The following is a 19,361-nucleotide window of genomic DNA, read 5'->3' as shown; positions in this document are numbered from 1 at the left end:
ATGTCTGTAGGAGAAAACGCGGGGAGCTCCACCAACTGATTGACATGAAAAGAAGACACAACCTTCGGGAGGAATGACGGGACCGTCTTAAGAGAGACCCCGGAGTCCGAGAAACATAGGAAGGGCTCACGGCAAGACAATGCTTGGATCTCAGACACCCGTCTAGTGGAGCAAATAAAAACCAAAAACACCGTCTTCAGTGTCAAATCCTTAAGGGTAGAACGGCGAAGGGGCTCAAAGGGAACCTGACAAAGAGACCACAGAACCAGATTCAAACTCCACAAGGGACAAGTGGGAAGCAACCCCTTTGGGAAAGCAACCCCTTTGAGAAAACGGACAACATCCGGATGAGACGCAACCGCGTGGCCGTTGAGGCTTCCCAAGAGAGAACCTAGGGCAGACACCTGTACACGGAGCGAGCCAAAGGAGAGACCCTTGGAGAGGCCATGCTGGAGAAAAAAAGAGGACTAGCGAGACTGAAGCCGAACGTGCTATAACGCCCGCTTCCTTGCAGACCATCTCAAAGACCTTCCAGACCCGGCCATAGGCGAGGGGCGTAGACGTTTTGCGAGCCCGCAAAATAGTGGAAATGATGTCTGCGGCATATCCCCTCCGTCTCAACCTTCGCTGTTCAAAAGCCAAGCCGCAAGACAAAAGCGATCCGCCTGGGAGATCACGTGATGTGGTGAGCTGGGAGGACGCGTCTCTCACCAGCTCCAGGGCCCACTCCACAAATCGCGATCCATCACACCTCGCTAAGCTTCTTACAGGGACGCTAAACACATAAGTGAGAAGAGCTTATGTCCATAGTCAAATATATGAACAAGTTGCCGCCGCCGATGACATCTAAAGCTGGGAGGAGAGAGAAAGAGAAGCCCAAAACCACTGCTTCCAAGATGGCGGCCCCTGGAGAGGGTGAGTCCCCTACACCAGCGCCGATGCTCACAATAACAGACATAAAAGAAGCAATCCGGGAAGCACTAAAAGATAAACTGAATAAGATTATGGAACAAATCGGGGAAGTCAAAGAGACTTTAAATGAACTAGTACCCTGAATCGAACACATGGAAAATCGGATCTCTAGCATAGAAGACGACGCAATCCAAACCGAACGCAAACTGGCGGATAATGATAAACAAATCCAAGCACTCAAAAATAAAATTGAGGATCTTGAGAACAAAGCCCATAGGGATAACTTACGTTTTCTGGGATTCCCAGAGAACATAGAAGAAAACTCATTATGTACCATACTGGAAACATGGCTACCGGACACACTAGACTCTCCCGCAATTACAAGGAAAGCTAATTGTAGAACGGGCACATAGACTCGGGACAAAGAGAGACACTCAAACCCGCCCATGGCTAATAATAGCAAAAATCCTCAACTCAGCCCATAAATCCGAAATCTGGAGAGCCTCCCGTGATAAAAGAAACGTAACCTTCCAAGGCCACCAAATCCGCATTTTCCAAGACTTCTCGGCGGCGGTGTCTGAAGCAAGAAGGGGATTCACGCCTATATATACCATACTTCATAATCGCGGAATAAAATTCTTATTACTCTTCCCAGCACGACTCAGAATATGGCATGCGAATAAGACACACATTTTGAGACCCCGGTTACTGCGCAGACCTTTTTGGATCAGATGAGCAGTGAACCAAGAAATTAAAAAAAAAAAAGGGCTGTTACAAGCTTGGCTGGCCAAGAGTTGCAAAGAGACCCCAAAGATAAAACAATTCATCTAATTTCGGGAGCAACAAGGGTGAGTGGAAGCAATTGGTCTTTTTCCCTTTCCAGCTTTCTCTGTCCCCCGGAGTGGAGGAAGGGGAGAAACGACAGAACTGCAAAAAAAAAAAAAAAACGGAGAAGGGAAACCACGAACAATTTATATAGGGCTTCAAAATGTTATTCACTTTTATTTACAATTCCTCATGGAAGCCAACATAAGCGTTGGAAGTTAACGGCGGGAAAGTCAGTAAGAGGAACAGCAAACAGGGAGGAAATGGCGGACAGAGGGGAGGAACACAAAAGGGGAACTAGAGAGAAGGAACGAAAAAAAAAGGAGAGGAAGAAGTAGTAAATCACGAGAGGGAACTTCCAGATGGGCCCGGGGGGTATTGGAACCCCAGATAACATCCTGGATGGGACAGAAAACCAAGCGGAATTGTGCATTACCGGGAGGGCAAAGCCCTGACTCCATGTGGCGAACCTCTCCAGGCTTTGGGGCGGCCTACCGCTAAGAGTGTTTGGAATTAGGTGGGGACCGGCTACAGTTATGGGGTACTCCCAAACCCAAGGCAAGGTTAACCCCACATGAAGAGAAAAATAGAGCCTCAACAGCTATGGATGGACCGTGGTACTGTTGGTGGAAACGGTTTTAGAAAGGCAAACAATCTGAAACAGGCCACTGATGTTAGCTGGTCAGGAAAATTACCGCACCCAAGGAGGGGTGAGGGGGTCCTGGACCTCCTAGATCCATACTACCCTAAAGGCTGTTCCCCCTCAGGGTCGCCCTCCTTCCCCTTACGTACTCCCTCAACAGATCGGTACGATCACCACTCTTCGCCCTAACTTAAGGATTGAAGCTAGTTTTTTAAAATTTATTTTTATTGTGATATGGTGTACCGGGATAACTATTATCAGCTCTTTGAAGTAAGAACACAGCTGACTTTCAGGCCGATACAGTACAGTGCGCTCCGACGGAGCACACTGTTAGCCTCCTCTTGGACGCGAGTTTTCCCTTACCCCTTATTCAGTAAGGGGAGGAAAACACATGTCCAACCCGCGGCACCTAATAGCGCCCTCAACATGCAAATGCATGTCGATGGCCCTATTAGGTATGCGTGCGGGATACAGAAAGTAAAATGTGCAGCCAAGCCGCTTTTCTGTGCACCCTCCGACTTAATATCATGGCGATATTAAGTTGGAGGTCCCGAAGAGTAAAAAAAGTTAAAAAAAAAAAAAAAAAAAGTTTAATTCGGCCTGCGGCTGTCAGGCTGAAAACCGGACGCTCAATTTTGCCGGTATCCGGTTTCCGAGCCCGTGGCTGTCAGCGGGCTCGAGAACTGACGCCGGCAAAATTGAGTGTCGGCTGTCAAACCTGCTGATAGCCGCTGCTCCTGTCAAAAAGGAGGCGCTAGGGACGCGCGAGTGTCCCTAGCGCCTCCTTTTGCCCGTTTTTACCACCGGGCCTAATTTAAATACAGAATACAGCAGGTGCGGGGAACCCCACCTGCTGACGATTAGGGCCATGGCGTCGTCCGACAACTCCCACTCGCCTGGGTCCAGACGTTGACGACTCAAGAAGTTGGCTTGAACATTCTCTTTGCCCGCAATGTGAGACGCTGCGAGGCAGTCCAGGTGTTGCTCCGCCCATGCGAGGAGTCGACTTGCTTCGAGGGCCACCAGCGGACTCCTGGTGCCCCCCCCCCCCCCCCCCCCCGGCGATTGATGTACACCACGGTGGGAGAGTTGTCTGAGAGCACCCGGACTGCTCATCGCCGAAGCAGTGGGAGGAACGCCTTGAGCGCCAGGCGAACCGCACGAATCTCCAGGCGGTTGATGTGCCAGCGGGACTGAGTTGGGGCCCAGTGCCCCTGAGTGGTCTGGGATTGAAACTGCACCCCAACCGGAAAGGCTGGCATCCATCGTGACTACCATCCACTGCAGGGTCTGAAGGGACATTTCACAAAGGAGGTGCTTGAGAGAAAGCCACCATTGTAAGTCGCTGATGGTAGAGACGGAAAGCGGGAGCTGCATCTGAAACTGTTCCGATACCGGCTGCGAACGGGTCAGCAAAGCCCTCTGTAACGGACGCATATGTGCAAACGCCCAGGGAACCAGGTCGATCTTGGAAGCCATGGTCCCCAGGACCTGCAGATAATCCCACGCCGTGGGAAGAGGCATGGAGAGGAACCTGATCCATCAGCTTGAAAGCTCTCGAGTCCGGCAGAAAAACCTTGCCGACGCGGGTATCGAAGCGGGCCCCCAGAAACTCCAAGACCTGGGTCGGATGGAGATTGCTTTTGGAAAAATTGACGATCCATCCCAGAGACGAGAGAAGAGAAAGTACTCGGTCCACCGCCTGATGACATAGGGTCTCCGACTTGGCTCGGATTAACCAGTCGTCCAAGTACGGGTGAACCAGCACCCCATCCTTCCGAAGGGCCTCCGCCACCACCACCACCACCACCTTGGTAAATGTGCGTGGTGCCGAGGCGAGACTGAAGGGCAGGGCCCAGAACTGGAAGTGTTGACCCAGGATGTGGAATCGTAGAAATCTCTGATTTTCGGCACGGATCGGTAAGTGCAGGTAGGCCTCTGTCAGATCGAGGGAGGCCAGAAATTCTCCGGGATGGACCGCCGCTATCACTGCCCGAAGGGTTTCCATCTGGAAATGGGGCACCCTGAGGGCCTGGTTGACCCTCTTGAGATCCAGGATGGGACAGAAAGAGTCGTCCTTCTTCGGGTCCATGAAGTAGATAGAATATTGGCCTGCTCCCTGTTCTCTCACCGGAACCGGGATGCTGGCCCCCAGTCTCTGGAGCCTGGTAAGAGTCTGAATCACAGCGGGCCATTTCCGGTGGCCGCACGGAGATACCATATATAGGTCCGGGATGTCGCGAGCAAACTCTAAGGCGTAGCCTTTGTCTATTGTTTCGAGGACCAACTGGTCCGAAGTGATTTTGGCCCATTCCTCCACGAACAGAGACAAACGACCACCTAAGTTGGGAACGGAGGGATGGACTGGCGGATTCTCACTGGGAGGTGCGCTTGTGCGCGGGATGATGGGAGGGGGGGGCGGCATCTCGGAAGGGCCGACATCCTCAAAAGGACTGGGGCCAGGACTGGGATCTAGAGGAAGTTCCCCTAAAGAAGGAGCCCCTCGCTCTCGGTTGATATCTGAGTTGGCCCCTGAAGCGGGTACGAGTAGGGAAAAAGGATCTTGCCTGCTTCAGGCGGTCCTCAGGCAACTTATGAACCTTGTTTTCCCCCAAGGACTTAATAAGATGCTCCAGGTCCTCCCCAAAAAGCAACTTACCTTTGAAAAGGAGAGTACCCAGCTGTGCCTTGGAAGAAGAATCAGCCGCCCAGTGGTGGACCCCGAGGAGCTGTCTGGCCGAGACCGCCGAAGCCATCGCCTTCGCCTGCACGCGAAACAAATCGTATAGGGCATCCGCCCCATAAGCTATAGCGCCTTCTAACGTGTCAGCCTGCTCTGCCTCTGCAGGCGGGAGGTCCTGGGTGCTGAGTAATTGTTGGACCCACTTAAGACTTGCCCATTGCATGAGACTGCTGCAAATCGACACCCGAACACCCAAGGCCAGGATTTCAAAAATGCGCTTGAGATGGGATTCCAGCTTACGATCTTGGACATCTCTCAAGGCTGTAGCCCCCACCACCGGGATGGTGGTATGTTTAGTGACCGCCATCACAGAAGAGTCTACCTTAGGCATCTTCAATAAATCTAAACACTCCTCCGGGAGGGGATGAAGCTTTTCCATGGCCCTCCCGACCTGAAGACTCGACTCGGGGGCCTGCCATTCCCTGAGGAGCATTAGTTTGTGCATAGGGTGGAAAGGAAAAGAGCACGCAGAGCCCTGAGCCCCGCCAGGACCAGGTCCGAGGAAGCTGGCATTGCCGCCGAAAACTCATCCACTGGGGGACAGTCAATCCCCAATTCTTGGGAGATGAAGGGAAGAAGGGGCTCCAGTTCCTCCCTACGAAAGAGGTGGAGGACCCGAGGATCGTCCCCCTCCAGGGGAGAGGGACGTCAGCCGAGTCCAGATCCTGATCCGGGTCCTGGGAAGGCAGGGGGGCGGGGGGGGTCCAGCGGGGAGGATGGAGAGGAAGGGGCCCCCGGAACCACGCGGACCCGCATCGCCCCCTGCCCACCCGGAGCCGCAGGAGAGGGAGTAACAGGGAGCCGAGGGACCTTAGCCGGGGGGGGGGGGGCCAGGAGGGGGGTCCGCCTCCTCTTGTAAACTTGCCAAGTAAGATTTGTGCAATAAAAGCACAAAATCAGTTGAAAAACGGGGTCTGACGCCCCCAGGGGGGGGTGTTTGGGGGTCAGGACCTGCAAGGGGGGAGTGCGCGGGACTCAAATCCGGAGGGGGGGGGGGCCTCCAAAAAAATCGGGTCCTGTGGCTCAGGCTGCTCTGAAAATGAAGCAGCAGAAAAACCTAAAATGGCCGCCGTTCCCGCGGTTTGACAGCCCGGGAACAGCATGGCCAAACGTTTAGAAGGTCTGGATGGGGTTCCTGAGGGCATCAGGACATCTGAGGAACCTTCCCCTCCCCCCCGGCAAACAGCGAGAACAAAGTCCCTCTCTAGAGAGACGCAGAGAGGAATCCCCACAAGCCAGACACAGTGGGGATCTCAGCATGGCTCAGATGTGGGGGAGGAGCAGCACTTAAAAGCAGCTGGGCTGCCAGGAGCGGAGGCAGAGACTGAAGTCTGCACGCTCCTAAACTCTCTCAGAGGCTGCAAAACTTTAAAAGTAAGGTAGAGAACTTTCTCCCTTTATTATTTGTATTCTCCCTTTTTTCTTTTTTTTTTGACAAGACAGGGAAAGGATCCCAGCAGGCAGACTTAGAAAAAGATTCAGCCCAGTAAAAGAAAATTAGGTCTTACCTCTGTTAATTTTCGTTCCTGTACTACCAAGGATCAGTACAGACTCCTGGGTTATGCCCCCGCACCAGGAGGTGGAAACGGAGCAAAACTTGTCAGGCTCCACTATATATACCAGGGTGCCGCCCACAGCCTGTCAGTATTACTCAATGTCAGAGCAGTGGATGTTCCCCATAAATCTAACTATATACATGAAAAAAAAACAACCGGGGAACCCTCGGGTCACTTCCCCCATGAAGAACCAAAACCCGGTAACAAATTGAACTGTCAGAGACTTGCCACCGCAAGCAAACAAATTTTCGTCCAAGGCAGCGGACTCTCCGATGGAGAGGCCCGCTCGCAAAACGCCAGCCCCGAAGTTCCCCGCCCCGGAATCCTGCACGTCTAAGCGATAATGACGCGCAAACGTGTGCAGTGACTTCCAAGTCACTGCCCGGCAGATCTCTGAAGGTGAAATCTGCTGACACTCCGCCCAGGACGCCGCCTGGGCCCGAGTAGAGTGCGCTTTAAGGCCCAACGGGAGAGGACGACCCGCCAGGAGGTAAGCTGAACCGATTGCCTCCTTCAGCCATCGCGATATGGACGTCTTCGACACCACATTACCCTTCTTAGGACCATTCCAAAGAACAAAGAGATGATCCGAAACTCTGAAGGCATTCGTGACCTCGAGGTAACGCAAGAGAACCCTGCGCACGTCCAACTTCTTCAGCTCTTGGGAAGATGCATCTGAGGAATCGAGATGAGGAAAAGCCGGGAGGTCCACCGACTGGTTCAGATGAAACGCCGAAACCACCTTAGGAAGGAAGGACGGAACCGTCCGTAGTGAAATTCCAGACTCCGAGATCCGTAGGAACGGTTCCCTGCACGAGAAGGCCTGCAGTTCCGAGACTCATCTGGCAGAGGTGATCGCGACCAGGAAAACCGCCTTCAACGTGAGATCCTTCAAAGTGGCCTTCTTCAGAAGTTCAAAGGGGGGCTTACACAGGGCCCTGAGAACCACATTTAAATTCCAAGAGGGACAGGGAGACACGACTGGGGGCCGCAAGCCCCCGGTCGGGGCCCTTTTCAAAAAAGGCCTAAAAACTTGGCTTTTCAAAAAAGCATTTCACAATGAGAGCAATGACTAACAATACATACAGCTGAAAGTCACCAACAAACTGAAAATTGACAATTTTATTATTTGTTACCCATTATTAAATATTAAATTGAAACAGTATACACATATATGATTATCCCAAAATCATATAAATGGTAACCTCAACCCATCTCTCATTTAGAGTATATTACTGAACTATGTAACCGTAAAATATTGGCACACCATGGATAACTTAGAAACGAAACCAATCTATTTCGTGCCGAAATGTAAACCGTTGTGATGGTATATTACTAAACGACGGTATAGAAAAAATTTTAAATAAATAAATAAGCGTGTTGCCCCCTTGAGGAACCGGACCAGATCAGGATGGGAAGCCAAAGACCTACCCTCCACCGGGCCTCTAAGGCAACCAAGTGCAGCGATCTGAACCCACAAAGAGCTACAGGACAGTCCCTTTGCCAGACCCTCCTGCAGGAAAGACAAAATATCGGGAATGGTAGAACGGGTCGGGCGGAGCGACCTGGTGACCCACAAGATTCAAAGACCTTCCATACTCGCATATAGGACAGAGACGACGACACCTTACGGGAACGCAGCAGGGTGGCCACAACCGCGTCCGAGTAACCTTTCCGTTTCAGTCGGCGCCTTTCAAAAGCCATGCCGTTAGACAAAAGCGATCCGCCTGGTCGAAACAGACGGGGCCCTGATGTAGAAGATTCGGCAACGACGGGAGCCGGAGGGGCGCTTCCAAGGAGAGGTTGACTAGGTCGGCAAACCATGGCCTTCGTGGCCTCTCCGGGGCCACCAGAATCACTTCCGTGGAATGATTTTCTATGTGACGTAGGACCTTGCCTATGAGGGGCCACGGGGGGAGGACGTAAAGGAGTATGGACGTTGGCCAGGGCAGGGCCAGAGCATCCACCCCCTCCGCCCCTGGTTCTCTGCGGCGAGCGAAAAAGACCACACCACAAGTTTCCACTCAGTATTATTTCTTTTTCTTTTTATCTTTGTCTCCCGCAGGAGATATCAAAGGACTTTTGTCTTGTTCCTCTTTGGGGGGGTGGACGGGGGGGAGGGGGGGTTAGGGGGGGGATCTTGAGCATTGTGTCCGCAGAGAGGAGATATTGCAGGAGGCCCTGCATTTGGACATTTATTTCTTACCTAATCGGTATTAGGTTGTTTATTGTTTCACATGTTGGTTCTTTCTTTATGCTTATTATTATTAGCTTGTATATGCTCCTCTGTTACTGTTGTCAATGTAATGTTGGTAATTTGAAAACTTAATAAACTACAAATTAAAAAAAAGAAAAAGCACGGAGCCTTGGCATTTCGAAAAGTCGCCATCAGATCCATGGCCGGTGTCCCCCATCTGGCGCAAATATTTATTTATTATTTATATACCAACATTCATTTCAATTGAGATATCACACCGGTTTACATTCAGGTACTGTAGGTATTTCTCTATCCCCAGAGGGCTTACAATCTAAGTTTTTGTACCTGAGGCAATGTAGGGTAAAGTGACTTGCCCAAGGTCACAAGGAGCGACGGTGGGACTTGAACCTTGGTCTCCTGGTTCATAGTCCACTGCTCTAACCACTAGGCTATTCCTCCTCCCCAAATAAGCTGAAACACGACGTCCGTGAGTTCCCACTCGCCTGGGTCGAGTTGGTGACGGCTCAGAAAGTCCGCCTGGATGTTGTCTGGCCCTGCGATGTGGGATGCGGCAAGGTGGAGGAGATGCCTCTCCGCCCACTGGATTAGTAGGCGAGCTTCCAGGGCCACTGGCCTGCTCCGAGTTCCCCCTTGCCGATTGATGTAGGCCACTGTGGTCGCGTTGTCCGACAGGATTCTGACTGACTTCCCCGAGAGCAGGGGGAGGAACGCCCTCAAAGCCAGTCGTACCGCCCTGGTTTCCAGGTGATTGATCGACCAGCACGACTCTGTCGTGGACCAACGTCCCTGCACCGAATGCCGCAGACAGACCGCTCCCCAACCGGAGAGACTCGCGTCTGTAGTGACCACCGTCCACTCTGGGGCAACCAGCGAGACTCCTTGGAGAAGTTTGTCCTTCCGTAGCCACCAGTGCAGGCTGGAGCGTGCTACCGCCGGCAGGGGTAATGGCAGTTGAAACTGTTCGGAGACTGGGCTCCAACGGGAGAGTAACGCCGACTGCAAGGGATGCATGTGCGCGAAAGCCTACGTGACCAATTCCAACGTCGAGGTCATGGAACCAATCAATTGTAAATAGTCCCAGGCCGTCGGCGGTCGCATCTGAAGAAAAACCTGGACCTGACCTTGGAGCTTGCGAAAGCGGTCTAGCGAGAGGAAGACCCGGCCCTGATGTGTGTTGAATAACGCTCCCAAGAATTCCAGAGACTGTGAGGGCTGGAGATGACTCTTGGCCGTGTTGACCACCCAGCCGAGGGAGCGCAAAAGGTGCAGGACTCGTTGTACTGCCGTCCGACAGAGCTCTTCTGACTTGGCACGAATTAACCAATCGTCCAGGTATGGATGAACTAAGAGGCCCTCCCGACGTAGGTGGGCCGCTACCACCACCAGAATCTTGGTGAATGTCCTTGGGGCCGTCGCGAGACCGAACGGTAGCGCCTGGAACTGATAGTGCTTCCCCAGCACGCAGAAACGGAGATATTCCTTATGTTCCTTCCTGATCCCGATGTGCAGGTAGGCCTCCTTGAGGTCCAGGGACGCCAGGAACTCCCCCGGTCGGACGGACGCGATCACGGATCTCAGGGACTCCATGCGAAATCGTGGGTTCCAGAGACAAAGATTGACTTCCTTGAGATCGAGGATGGGACGAAGGGAGCCTTCTTTCTTTGGCACGACGAAATATATGGAGTACTGTCCTCTTTGTTGCTCCGAGACTGGGACTGGAACAATGGCCCCCTGGAAACAGAGAAATACTGACAGGCTGTGGGCGGCACCCTGGTATATATAGTGGAGCCTGACAAGTTTTGCTCTGTTTCCACCTGCTGGTGCGGGGGCATAACCCAGGAGTCTGGACTGATCCGGTACGTACAGGGAAAGGGAGAAATTTATGGAGGGAGAGAGAGAGAGAGATGCTGAACAGGGGGAGTGACTGGCAACACTAATATCCACCCCTGCATCCGAGGACCACCGGGAATAGGGAGCCTTGGCTATATAAAACAAGGGGCAAAGCCCCACTAGGCCCCCGCAAGAGCAAGGAGACAGGAATTGTCTCCTGTGGAAGCGATCCACAAATTTCACACAAGCTCTATTTTTTTTTTTTTTTTTAAATCAATAAAGAATAAACACTTGCTTGATCCAGACAGCATTAGAAGAAAAAGTAGAAAGAATCCCCAAAGGGACAGAGAATAAGGTAAACAGGGAACCACAGCATGAGCTGTTCCACCTGCTGGACACAGACAAATACTGAAGGGCTACAGGGTAGGCTCTGTCCTCATATAGGATACCCTTTCAGTTTTAGTCTGTCTCCACCTGCTGGACAAGAGGCTCAACCCATGGTCTGGACTGATCCGGGTACGTACAGGGAACTGCAGGTTTTGTAACTCCTCCATCTGCTGGAGACAGAGAATTACTAAGTTCCTGCAGGTGCTACACTAGGTTATGAGCCGGTGGTTGTGAAAATTTCTCTATCTCCCTCTGCTGGAAGGGAGGCAACCCCTGGAGTCTGGACTGTTCTGGGTACGTACAGGGAAAGGGAAGAATGCTGGGATCATCCTTGGGGGGGGTGTGGGGGAGAGTGGTGGTGATGGTGGTGGGTGGGAAAGAGAATAAAAGTGGGCAGTGCTTGTGGATTCACCTTATTCTTCTCCCCCCACCAATAAGCAACCTGCACCCGCTGCCTTTCAGCTGTTTCAGCAGCAAAGTCCACGCTGGGCGCACCTCTGAGGGATCTTGGAAATCACATCAGGACTTATCAACTGGGGAAGGGACTTTTAGGTATCACCGCAGGAGAGTGGGGCTCAATCTTTCTCCAATTTAAAAGTAGAATTTCTTCTTTTAAAAGGTACAGCGATCCTGATAGGGAAAGCATGTCCATATCTGCTAGGAGACTGAGAGATAATAAGGGCTGAGGTCACTGCAGGATTGTATCTAGGGTGATGTCAGCTTTGAAACCTGACTCCATCTCCATCTGCTAGCAAGGGAGCAATTAACCCATTGGTCCTTAGTCCATATGGCTACACGCTAGGAAAATTGGATCCTAATAAAAGTAATGCGGCATGTGCATTACTTTTATTAGGATACAATACCGCATTTTTTGTAGGGAATGGCTGAAGTGCAAGATGCATATCAATTGGCAGAGCTACGTGTGGGATTCTCAGTAGCTGGGTGATGCAGAGCAGGCCTGAGGTGCATTGGCAGAACCTTGCTTGCATTTCACTCCTGCTCTGAAGCACCCCGCCTCTAGTCCAGCACACAGTGCTCTGCCACTGCAACTCACTCCTGCTCTGCAACAACTCTTGCTATTCCAGTACTGAGATTCTCCCCACTCATGAATACAACTTTGCCTCTTGTCATTGCTCCTGACCTTTAGCCCTGGTCACACATCATCATCTTTTCCTAAGCCAAGCAAACTACACCTGCCCCCTCTGCCTTGCTAAAAGACTTAATGCCTGTGAGGATGCCCCAGGCCTATTGCCCAGCTAATAGTGATTGAGAGGTCAGTAATACTGCTCTGCTGCTGAGACACAGAGGACCTACACAATACCATTAGAAAAGATGTGCTTTATGAACTCATGCTGGTTTGTATCTTTCCAGTGATTTATGCAAGCCCTCCACTGCTTTATAATCATATTTATGAATGTTTGTCTCACCTCTACTGATTAGCTAAACCACATTATCTGTGCTTATGTTCAGTTGACTGATGAATAAGAAGGAATGCTAAGATATAAATGTAATTGTTTTGCTGAAAACAGTAGAGTGGCACCCTGCTCAGAGAGGAACATCATCTTATGTGTGAATGGATTTCATTTTGTTCTGTAGAGCAACACTAAGGCTACCAGCGATGCATTCAGAAGTGCCAGACTTACATTGCAGCAGAGCCTGACAGGGCTTTGGACTCCTCGGTGCTGCAGTATTCCTCCACACATTCACAGATCACGTGCAGCGTTTTCACTGGAATCACAAAACTTCCAATCAGTATCAGCAGACACAGTACACAGGCCACTGGATGCATTTCCAACACAAACTGGACATATGGGAACATCATCATATGATTCCAGTTCCAGATTTATCTGCAGCTCAGGAGAGCCAGCTTACAGTCCTGTCTGGGGTTGAGTGATCTGGGCACATGAAAGGCAGCTCTAAAGATGCTGGGGAATCCCCACAGCAGCTCAGTGACATCCCTTTTTAACAGCCACCTCTTGTAATAAATAGAAAAAGAATCTAAGGGCAGAGAAGGACCGTAAGGCCCAGCTATAGAAACATAGAAATGACGGCAGAAGAAGACCAAACGGCCCATCCAGTCTGCCCAGCAAGCTTCACACATTTTTTCTCTCATACTTATCTATTTCTCTTAGCTCTTGGTTCTATTTCCCTTCCACCCCCACCATTAACGTAGAGAGCAGTGATGGAGCTGCATCCAAGTGAAATATCACGCTTGATTAGTTAGGGGTAGTAACCACCGCAATAAGCAAGCTACACCCATGCTTGTTTTACCCAGACTATGTTATACAGCCCTTATTGGTTGTTTTTCTTCTCCCCTGCCGTTGAAGCAGGGAGCTATGCTGGATATGCGTGAAGTATCAGGTTTTTTTTATCTCCCCTGCCATTGAAGCAGAGAGCTATGCTTGATATGCGTGAAGAATCAGTTTTTCTTCTCTCCTGCCGTTGAAGCAGAGAGCTAGTTTCTTTCATTTATTTATTTTTACTTTTATTTTATTGTAAACCGTTTTGACAAGATACCCTGTTTTGAAAAGCGGTATATAAATACTTTTAAATAAATAAATAAAATAAAAAAATGTGTGATGTATCAGCTAGTCTGCTCAATTTATTACTGTTGCAATATCATAGACTCCATTTGATTTACAGCTTTAATTTCACTTACTTGAGGATCCTCTCTGCCTATCCCTGACCTTCTTGCACCCCGTAGGGTCAGCCCTGCTTATGAAAATATTGAACAGAACTAGATCCTGGCCTAATCCGAGGACCTCCACCAATAACTCCATTTACCCCCACAAGAAAATTGGTTCTTACCTGCAAATTTTCGTTCCTGGAAAACCATAGCTCAGTCCAGATAAGTGGGTTTTCCATCCCAGCAGATGGAGGCAGAGAATAAAAACTTCTCAGGCACTGCTACATAACCAAGAATGCCACCTGCAGTCCCTCAGGTACAGCCAATATAGAGGAAAAACTCTCCAACTCAAACTTTTCCTTCCAGGGCAAACAGAGAACCCAAGGTTGGAGCAACTTGAACAACTGAAAACTGACTAGCTCCAATGTTCCCTGTACGTACCAGGATCAGTCCAGACGGTGGGTTATGTCCCCCGTCCAGCAGATGGAGTCAGACAAGGCTTCGGAGGGTGCTGACATAAGTACATGTGCACCCTCTGCAAGAGCTCAGTATACTTCTGACTCCAGCAGACGTGAGCAGGGGAACCTGGTGCTTCCCCTTCTTGAAGGATTTCTTTTTGGTTTTCCTCTTTACTTTTCTTAGGCTGGATCAAGTTTGTTCTTAAAGTTGTTTTAACTTCTTGTAAAAAAAAAAAAAAAAAAAAGGGCTTCAGTGGGAGGAGTGACTGCGAGGCTTGCAGGCAGGGCTGTTTACAGTCTCTCCCTCCCTCTCCTTTCTCCTATCCGGTCTCAAGGTACGTTTGCTGGGGCTGTGTTTTTTGCTTTTTAGGTTCCGAAGGTTGGTGGCTGGGGAACGCTGGTGGTGCCAGCCTCTTCCCCCCCGTTGCCGCAGGTGTCCTGCGGCTCCGAGACGCTCTCATTCCCCGGGGCCGCCACAGCAGAGAGCGACCATTCCTCTGCTGCTCTTCAGGGGGCACTCGGGGAAGCGCTGGGATTTGTCCCTGCTTCCCGCGGTAACCTCCCTCTCCGTCGGCCTCCCACGCGGCTTGCCCCTACCCCGGCTGCCATGCGCGGCCATCCCGCTACTCTGCCTGTGGCGAGCCGGGGGCGCGGATTTCGCGGGAGGGGATTTGTTCCCGGTGCCTCCCTGGTGGGGAGGGCACCTCCGGGCCGTTGGACCCTCTCCCTTCCCGTGCCTCTGCGCGATCAGCATGTCGGGGGTTGGCCCCTTCGACCGCTATCGGCGGGAACGGCGGCCATTTTGTTTTCTGCCGGGCAGTTTCAGCTTCCATCAGCTTCCTTCAGCTTCAGCTTCCATCAGCTTCCGATGGCGGGGAACCCCCGATTCTTGCCCCGATTGGAGACTCAGGGGCCCAGGGACCCCCGGATGTGCCACCAATCGCCCCCCCCTCCCCGGGGTCCCCCACCCTTTTCTCCGGAATTCATTGTGCTGATGCACAATGCTTATTTGCAGCATCTGGAGATTCCCCTGGCGCTCCGTCCGGACCCACCTCCAGCCAAGGCGCACCGGATTGCGGAGGCTCCCCAGGGGACCCAGGGCTCAGTGGGGGGGGGGGGGGCCGGGGCCCTCTCAAGGGGCTTCCAGGTCCTTTTTCGCGCACCCCCCGCTGGGGGGGGGGGGGGCGGGATCCTTGCCAGATCCGGGGGGGGGGGGGATCCCCCACACCATCCAGACGATCCGGTTTCCGAGGCCCAGCTGGAATGTGATGACCCGCGGGTCCTCCGCATCTTTCGAAAGGAGGAACTTGACGACCTTATCCCGCAGATCCTTCAGGAGTTAGATCTCGATCCTCCGCCCGACCCGCCAGCACCCCCGGTCCCGGTTGTCACCTCGTCCGCCAAGAAAGGGGACCCCCTACTTGCCGGTCTACGTCCTCTCTCCCGGGCTTTTCCTACCCATCCCACTTTTCTGCAGTTGCTAACCAGGGAGTGGGATACTCCCAAGACTTCACTTAAGGTAGGCCGTGCCATGGAAAAACTTTATCCGCTACCAGAGGATTTTTTGGACCTGATTAAGGTCCTGAAGGTAGACTCGGCGGTGACAGCGGTAACCAAGAGAACGACGATACCGGTGACGGGTGGCATGGCCCTGCGGGACACGCAGGATAGAAAGTTGGAGGTCTACCTCAAGCGGGTGTTTGAAGTCTCAGCTCTAGGTCTCCCCCACTCCTCGATGCCGCGGATCGGGGGACGGATCTTGCGTTTCTACGAGGAGTGGGTTTGCATCACCTCAGACCAGTGGGTCCTAGACATCTTAAAGAACGGCTACGCTTTGGAGTTTGCCCGCCGCCCGCGAGACCGGTTCATCTTCTCGCCGTGCGGATCGAGTCTCAAGAGAAGAGCAGTACAACAGACCTTGGACAGGCTCCTGAGCCTCGGTGCCATCGCGCCCGTCCCCTTCAGAGAGGTGGGCTCGGGCCATTATTCCATCTATTTCGTCGTTCCCAAAAAAGAAGGCTCCTTCCGCCCAATCCTGGATCTCAAGGAGGTCAACATGTTTCTATGGGTCTCCCGGTTTCACTTGGAGACCCTACGGTCCGTGATTGCGGCGGTATACCAAGGGGAATTCCTTGCCTCTCTCGACTTGACAGAGACCTATCTGCACATTCCCATCCTCAGGGCCCATCGGAGGTTTCTACGCTTCAAGATCCTGAACCGACACTTCCAGTGCCCTCCCCTTTGGGCTGGTGACTGCACCGCGGATGTTTACGAATATTATGGTGGTGGTGGCGGCGGCCGCGCTAAGGCGAGAGGGAATCCTTGTCCATCCCTACCTGGACGACTGGCTCATTCGAGCGGTCCTTCTCCCAGGGACAGTCGGCGGTCTCCAGGGTCGTCCATCTGCTCCAGTCCCTGGGCTGGGTGGTGAACTTTGCCAAGAGTTCCCTCATCCCCTCGCAGCGCTTGGATTTCTTGGGAGCACATTTCGATACACTTCAGGGCAAAGTCTTCCTACGCCCGGACAGGGCTCAATCCATCCGGGAACAAGTACAGCGTTTTTCTGTGTTACCAGATCCCACGTCCTGGGATTATCTACAACTCCTGGGCTCCATGGCCTCCACGATCGATCTCGTCCCATGGGCTTTTGCGCATCTTCGGCCCCTGCAAGCGGCTCTTCTCTCCCGTTGGAAACCAGTGTCTCAGGATTACCAGGTGGTGCTTCCTCTTCCCGAGATCGCCAAAGACAGCCTGGGCTGGTGGCTGCATCCTCCTCATCTGGCCCAAGGAGTCTCTCTGGAGACCCCGGATTGGGTGGTGGTTATGATTGATGCCAGTCTATCCGGCTGGGGGGCGGTATGCCTCCGGAGCTCTGCCCAGGGGCGGTGGACGAAGGAGCAAGTGACCTGGCCGATAAATTGCCTGGAGACAAGGGCCGTGCGGTTGGCCCTCATTCAGTTCTTGTCCTTGGTCCAGAATCGAGCGGGGAGGATTCTCTCGGACAACGCAACGACCGTAGCATATATCAATCGCCAAGGAGGCACGAAGAGCAGGCACGTCTCGCTCAAAGCCGCCCGCCTCATGTCGTGGGCGGAGAAGCACGTAGCGCGCCTGGCGGCGTCGCACATCACGGGGGTAGACAACATTCAGGCCAACTATCTGAGTCGTCAGCAACTGGATCCCAGGGAGTGGGCCCTCTCCGACGAAGCCATGCTTCTCCTTCAGCGTCGCTGGGGGACACCATGACTGGACCTCATGGCGACGTCCCTCAATGCCAAGGCTCCTCGATTCTTCAGCCGCCAGCGAGAGCACGGAGCGGAAGGAGTAGACGCTCTAGTGCTCCCCTGGCCGGAACAAGTTCTACTCTATGTTTTTCCCCCCTGGCCTCTGGTGGGCAAGGTTCTTCGGAAAATAGAGCGTCATCGGGGACCCGTCATTCTGGTGGATCCCAAGTGGCCACGGTGCCCTTGGTTTGCAGATCTACTCCACCTGGCGGTGGACGGCCCAGTTCGGTTGGCCCATCTCCCATGCTTGCTTCGCCAGGGCCCCATATTTTTTGACCAGGCAGAACGCTTCTGTCTTGCGACCTGGCTTTTCAACGGCATTGTCTCCGCCGCAGAGGATACCCTGAAGCCGTAATTTCGACGCTCCTTAAGGCCCGGAAGACCTCGACTTCTGTTACCTACGTGCGGGTCTGGAAGGTTTTTGAGGCTTGGTGCGCAGCGCATGATACTCATACTTCAAGGGCTTCCGTTCCTCAGATCCTGGCGTTCCTCCAGGACGGAGTGGACAAGGGACTCGCCTACAACTCCCTGCGGGTTCAAGTCGCTGCCCTGGGCTCGCTTCTCCAGTATGCAGACCAGTCATCTCTATTGGGACAACCGGACGTCGCCCGTTTTCTCAAGGGAGTGAAACACTTACGGCCTCCCATTCGGGATCCGTTTCCTTCTTGGAGCCTTAACCTGGTTCTTCGGTCCCTGGCGGGTCCTCCTTTCGAGCCTCTTCGAAACACCTCCATTAAGGACATCACACTCAAGGCTGTTTTCCTGGTGGCCATAAGTTCCGCGCCGCATCTCGGAGCTCCAAGCGCTTTCCTGTAGGGAACCCTATCTCCAGTTCACGGATTCCGGGGTTTCGCTACGCACAGTACCCTCCTTTCTTCCCAAAGTCGTCTCATCTTTTCACCTCAATCAGACGGTCGAGCTCCCCTCCTTCCCAGAGGGGGATTCGGGGCACCTGCGTTCTTTGGACGTCAAGCGGATCCTCATTCGCTATTTGGAGGTCACAAATGATTTTCGAGTCTCCGACCATTTGTTTGTGTTGTGGTCGGGACCGAGGAAGGGTTCCCCGGCCATGATTGCCAGGTGGCTCAAGGAAGCTATAGTCTCAGCGTACATAGGTGCGAGTTGGGAGCCTCCACGGGGGATTAAGGCATATTCCCTTCGCTCTCAGGCTACTTCCTGGGCCGAGGTACAGTCCGTCTCCTCACAAGAGATATATAGAGCGGCGACCTGGAAATCGCTCCATACCTTTGTGCGCCATTACCGATTACATTTACCCTCATCGTCCACGGGGTGTTTCGGCGCCAAGGTCATTCAAGCAGGGCTTTCAAGGACCCACCCAGTGTAAGGAAGCTTTGATACATCCCACCGTCTGGACTGATCCTGGTACGTACAGGGAAAAGAAAATTACTCCTTATCTGCTAATTTTCGTTCCTGTAGTACCAAGGATCAGTCCAGACGCCCGCCTCTCGTTACCATACCTGCTCGATATCTCCACTGCACATCGTTTTCTTATACCTGTTGGGTATTTGCGCCCGATTTCTCTCTAGTTCCTGTTGACTTGCGAGTCTATTCTCTAGTTCGTTCTGCAAGTTCTCAATTCTGGCGCCAGTTGCCTCATTTGGGCTATTGTTTTTTATGATTGTTACACTTGATCCAGCCTTGTTAGCTTGTTTTTGGCTTTGATATACTCGATACTGAGCTCCTGCAGAGGGTGCACATGTACTTATGCCAGCACCCTTCGAAAATTAGCAGGTAAGGAGAAATTTTCTTGTTCAACATATATACACATGGAAATCTCTGATTTAAATTCAAATCGCAGCTATAACAGTCTTTAGGAACTAATGGGACGGGCCTCTGGTATTCCAGGAACAAAAATTAG

The 19,361-nt window shown here is 52.4% G+C and overlaps 1 protein-coding gene across 3 annotated transcripts in view; it reads right to left on the bottom strand.

Annotated features, from left to right (window-relative positions):
- The window catches only part of VPS9D1 (VPS9 domain containing 1), a 306,602-nt gene that overhangs the window by 49,479 nt on the left and 237,762 nt on the right, over positions 1-19,361 (bottom strand). For all 3 annotated transcript variants that reach the window (XM_029608215.1, XM_029608216.1, XM_029608217.1), the window contains exon 13: positions 12,758-12,842. In XM_029608215.1, the coding sequence (XP_029464075.1) occupies positions 12,758-12,842 (85 nt within the window). The remainder of the gene's footprint in view (positions 1-12,757; positions 12,843-19,361) is intronic.

The sequence above is a fragment of the Rhinatrema bivittatum genome, chromosome 7, assembly GCF_901001135.1.
Source record: "Rhinatrema bivittatum chromosome 7, aRhiBiv1.1, whole genome shotgun sequence".
Taxonomy (NCBI): Eukaryota; Metazoa; Chordata; class Amphibia; order Gymnophiona; family Rhinatrematidae; genus Rhinatrema; species Rhinatrema bivittatum.
This window is presented reverse-complemented; position numbering and strand designations above follow the sequence as displayed.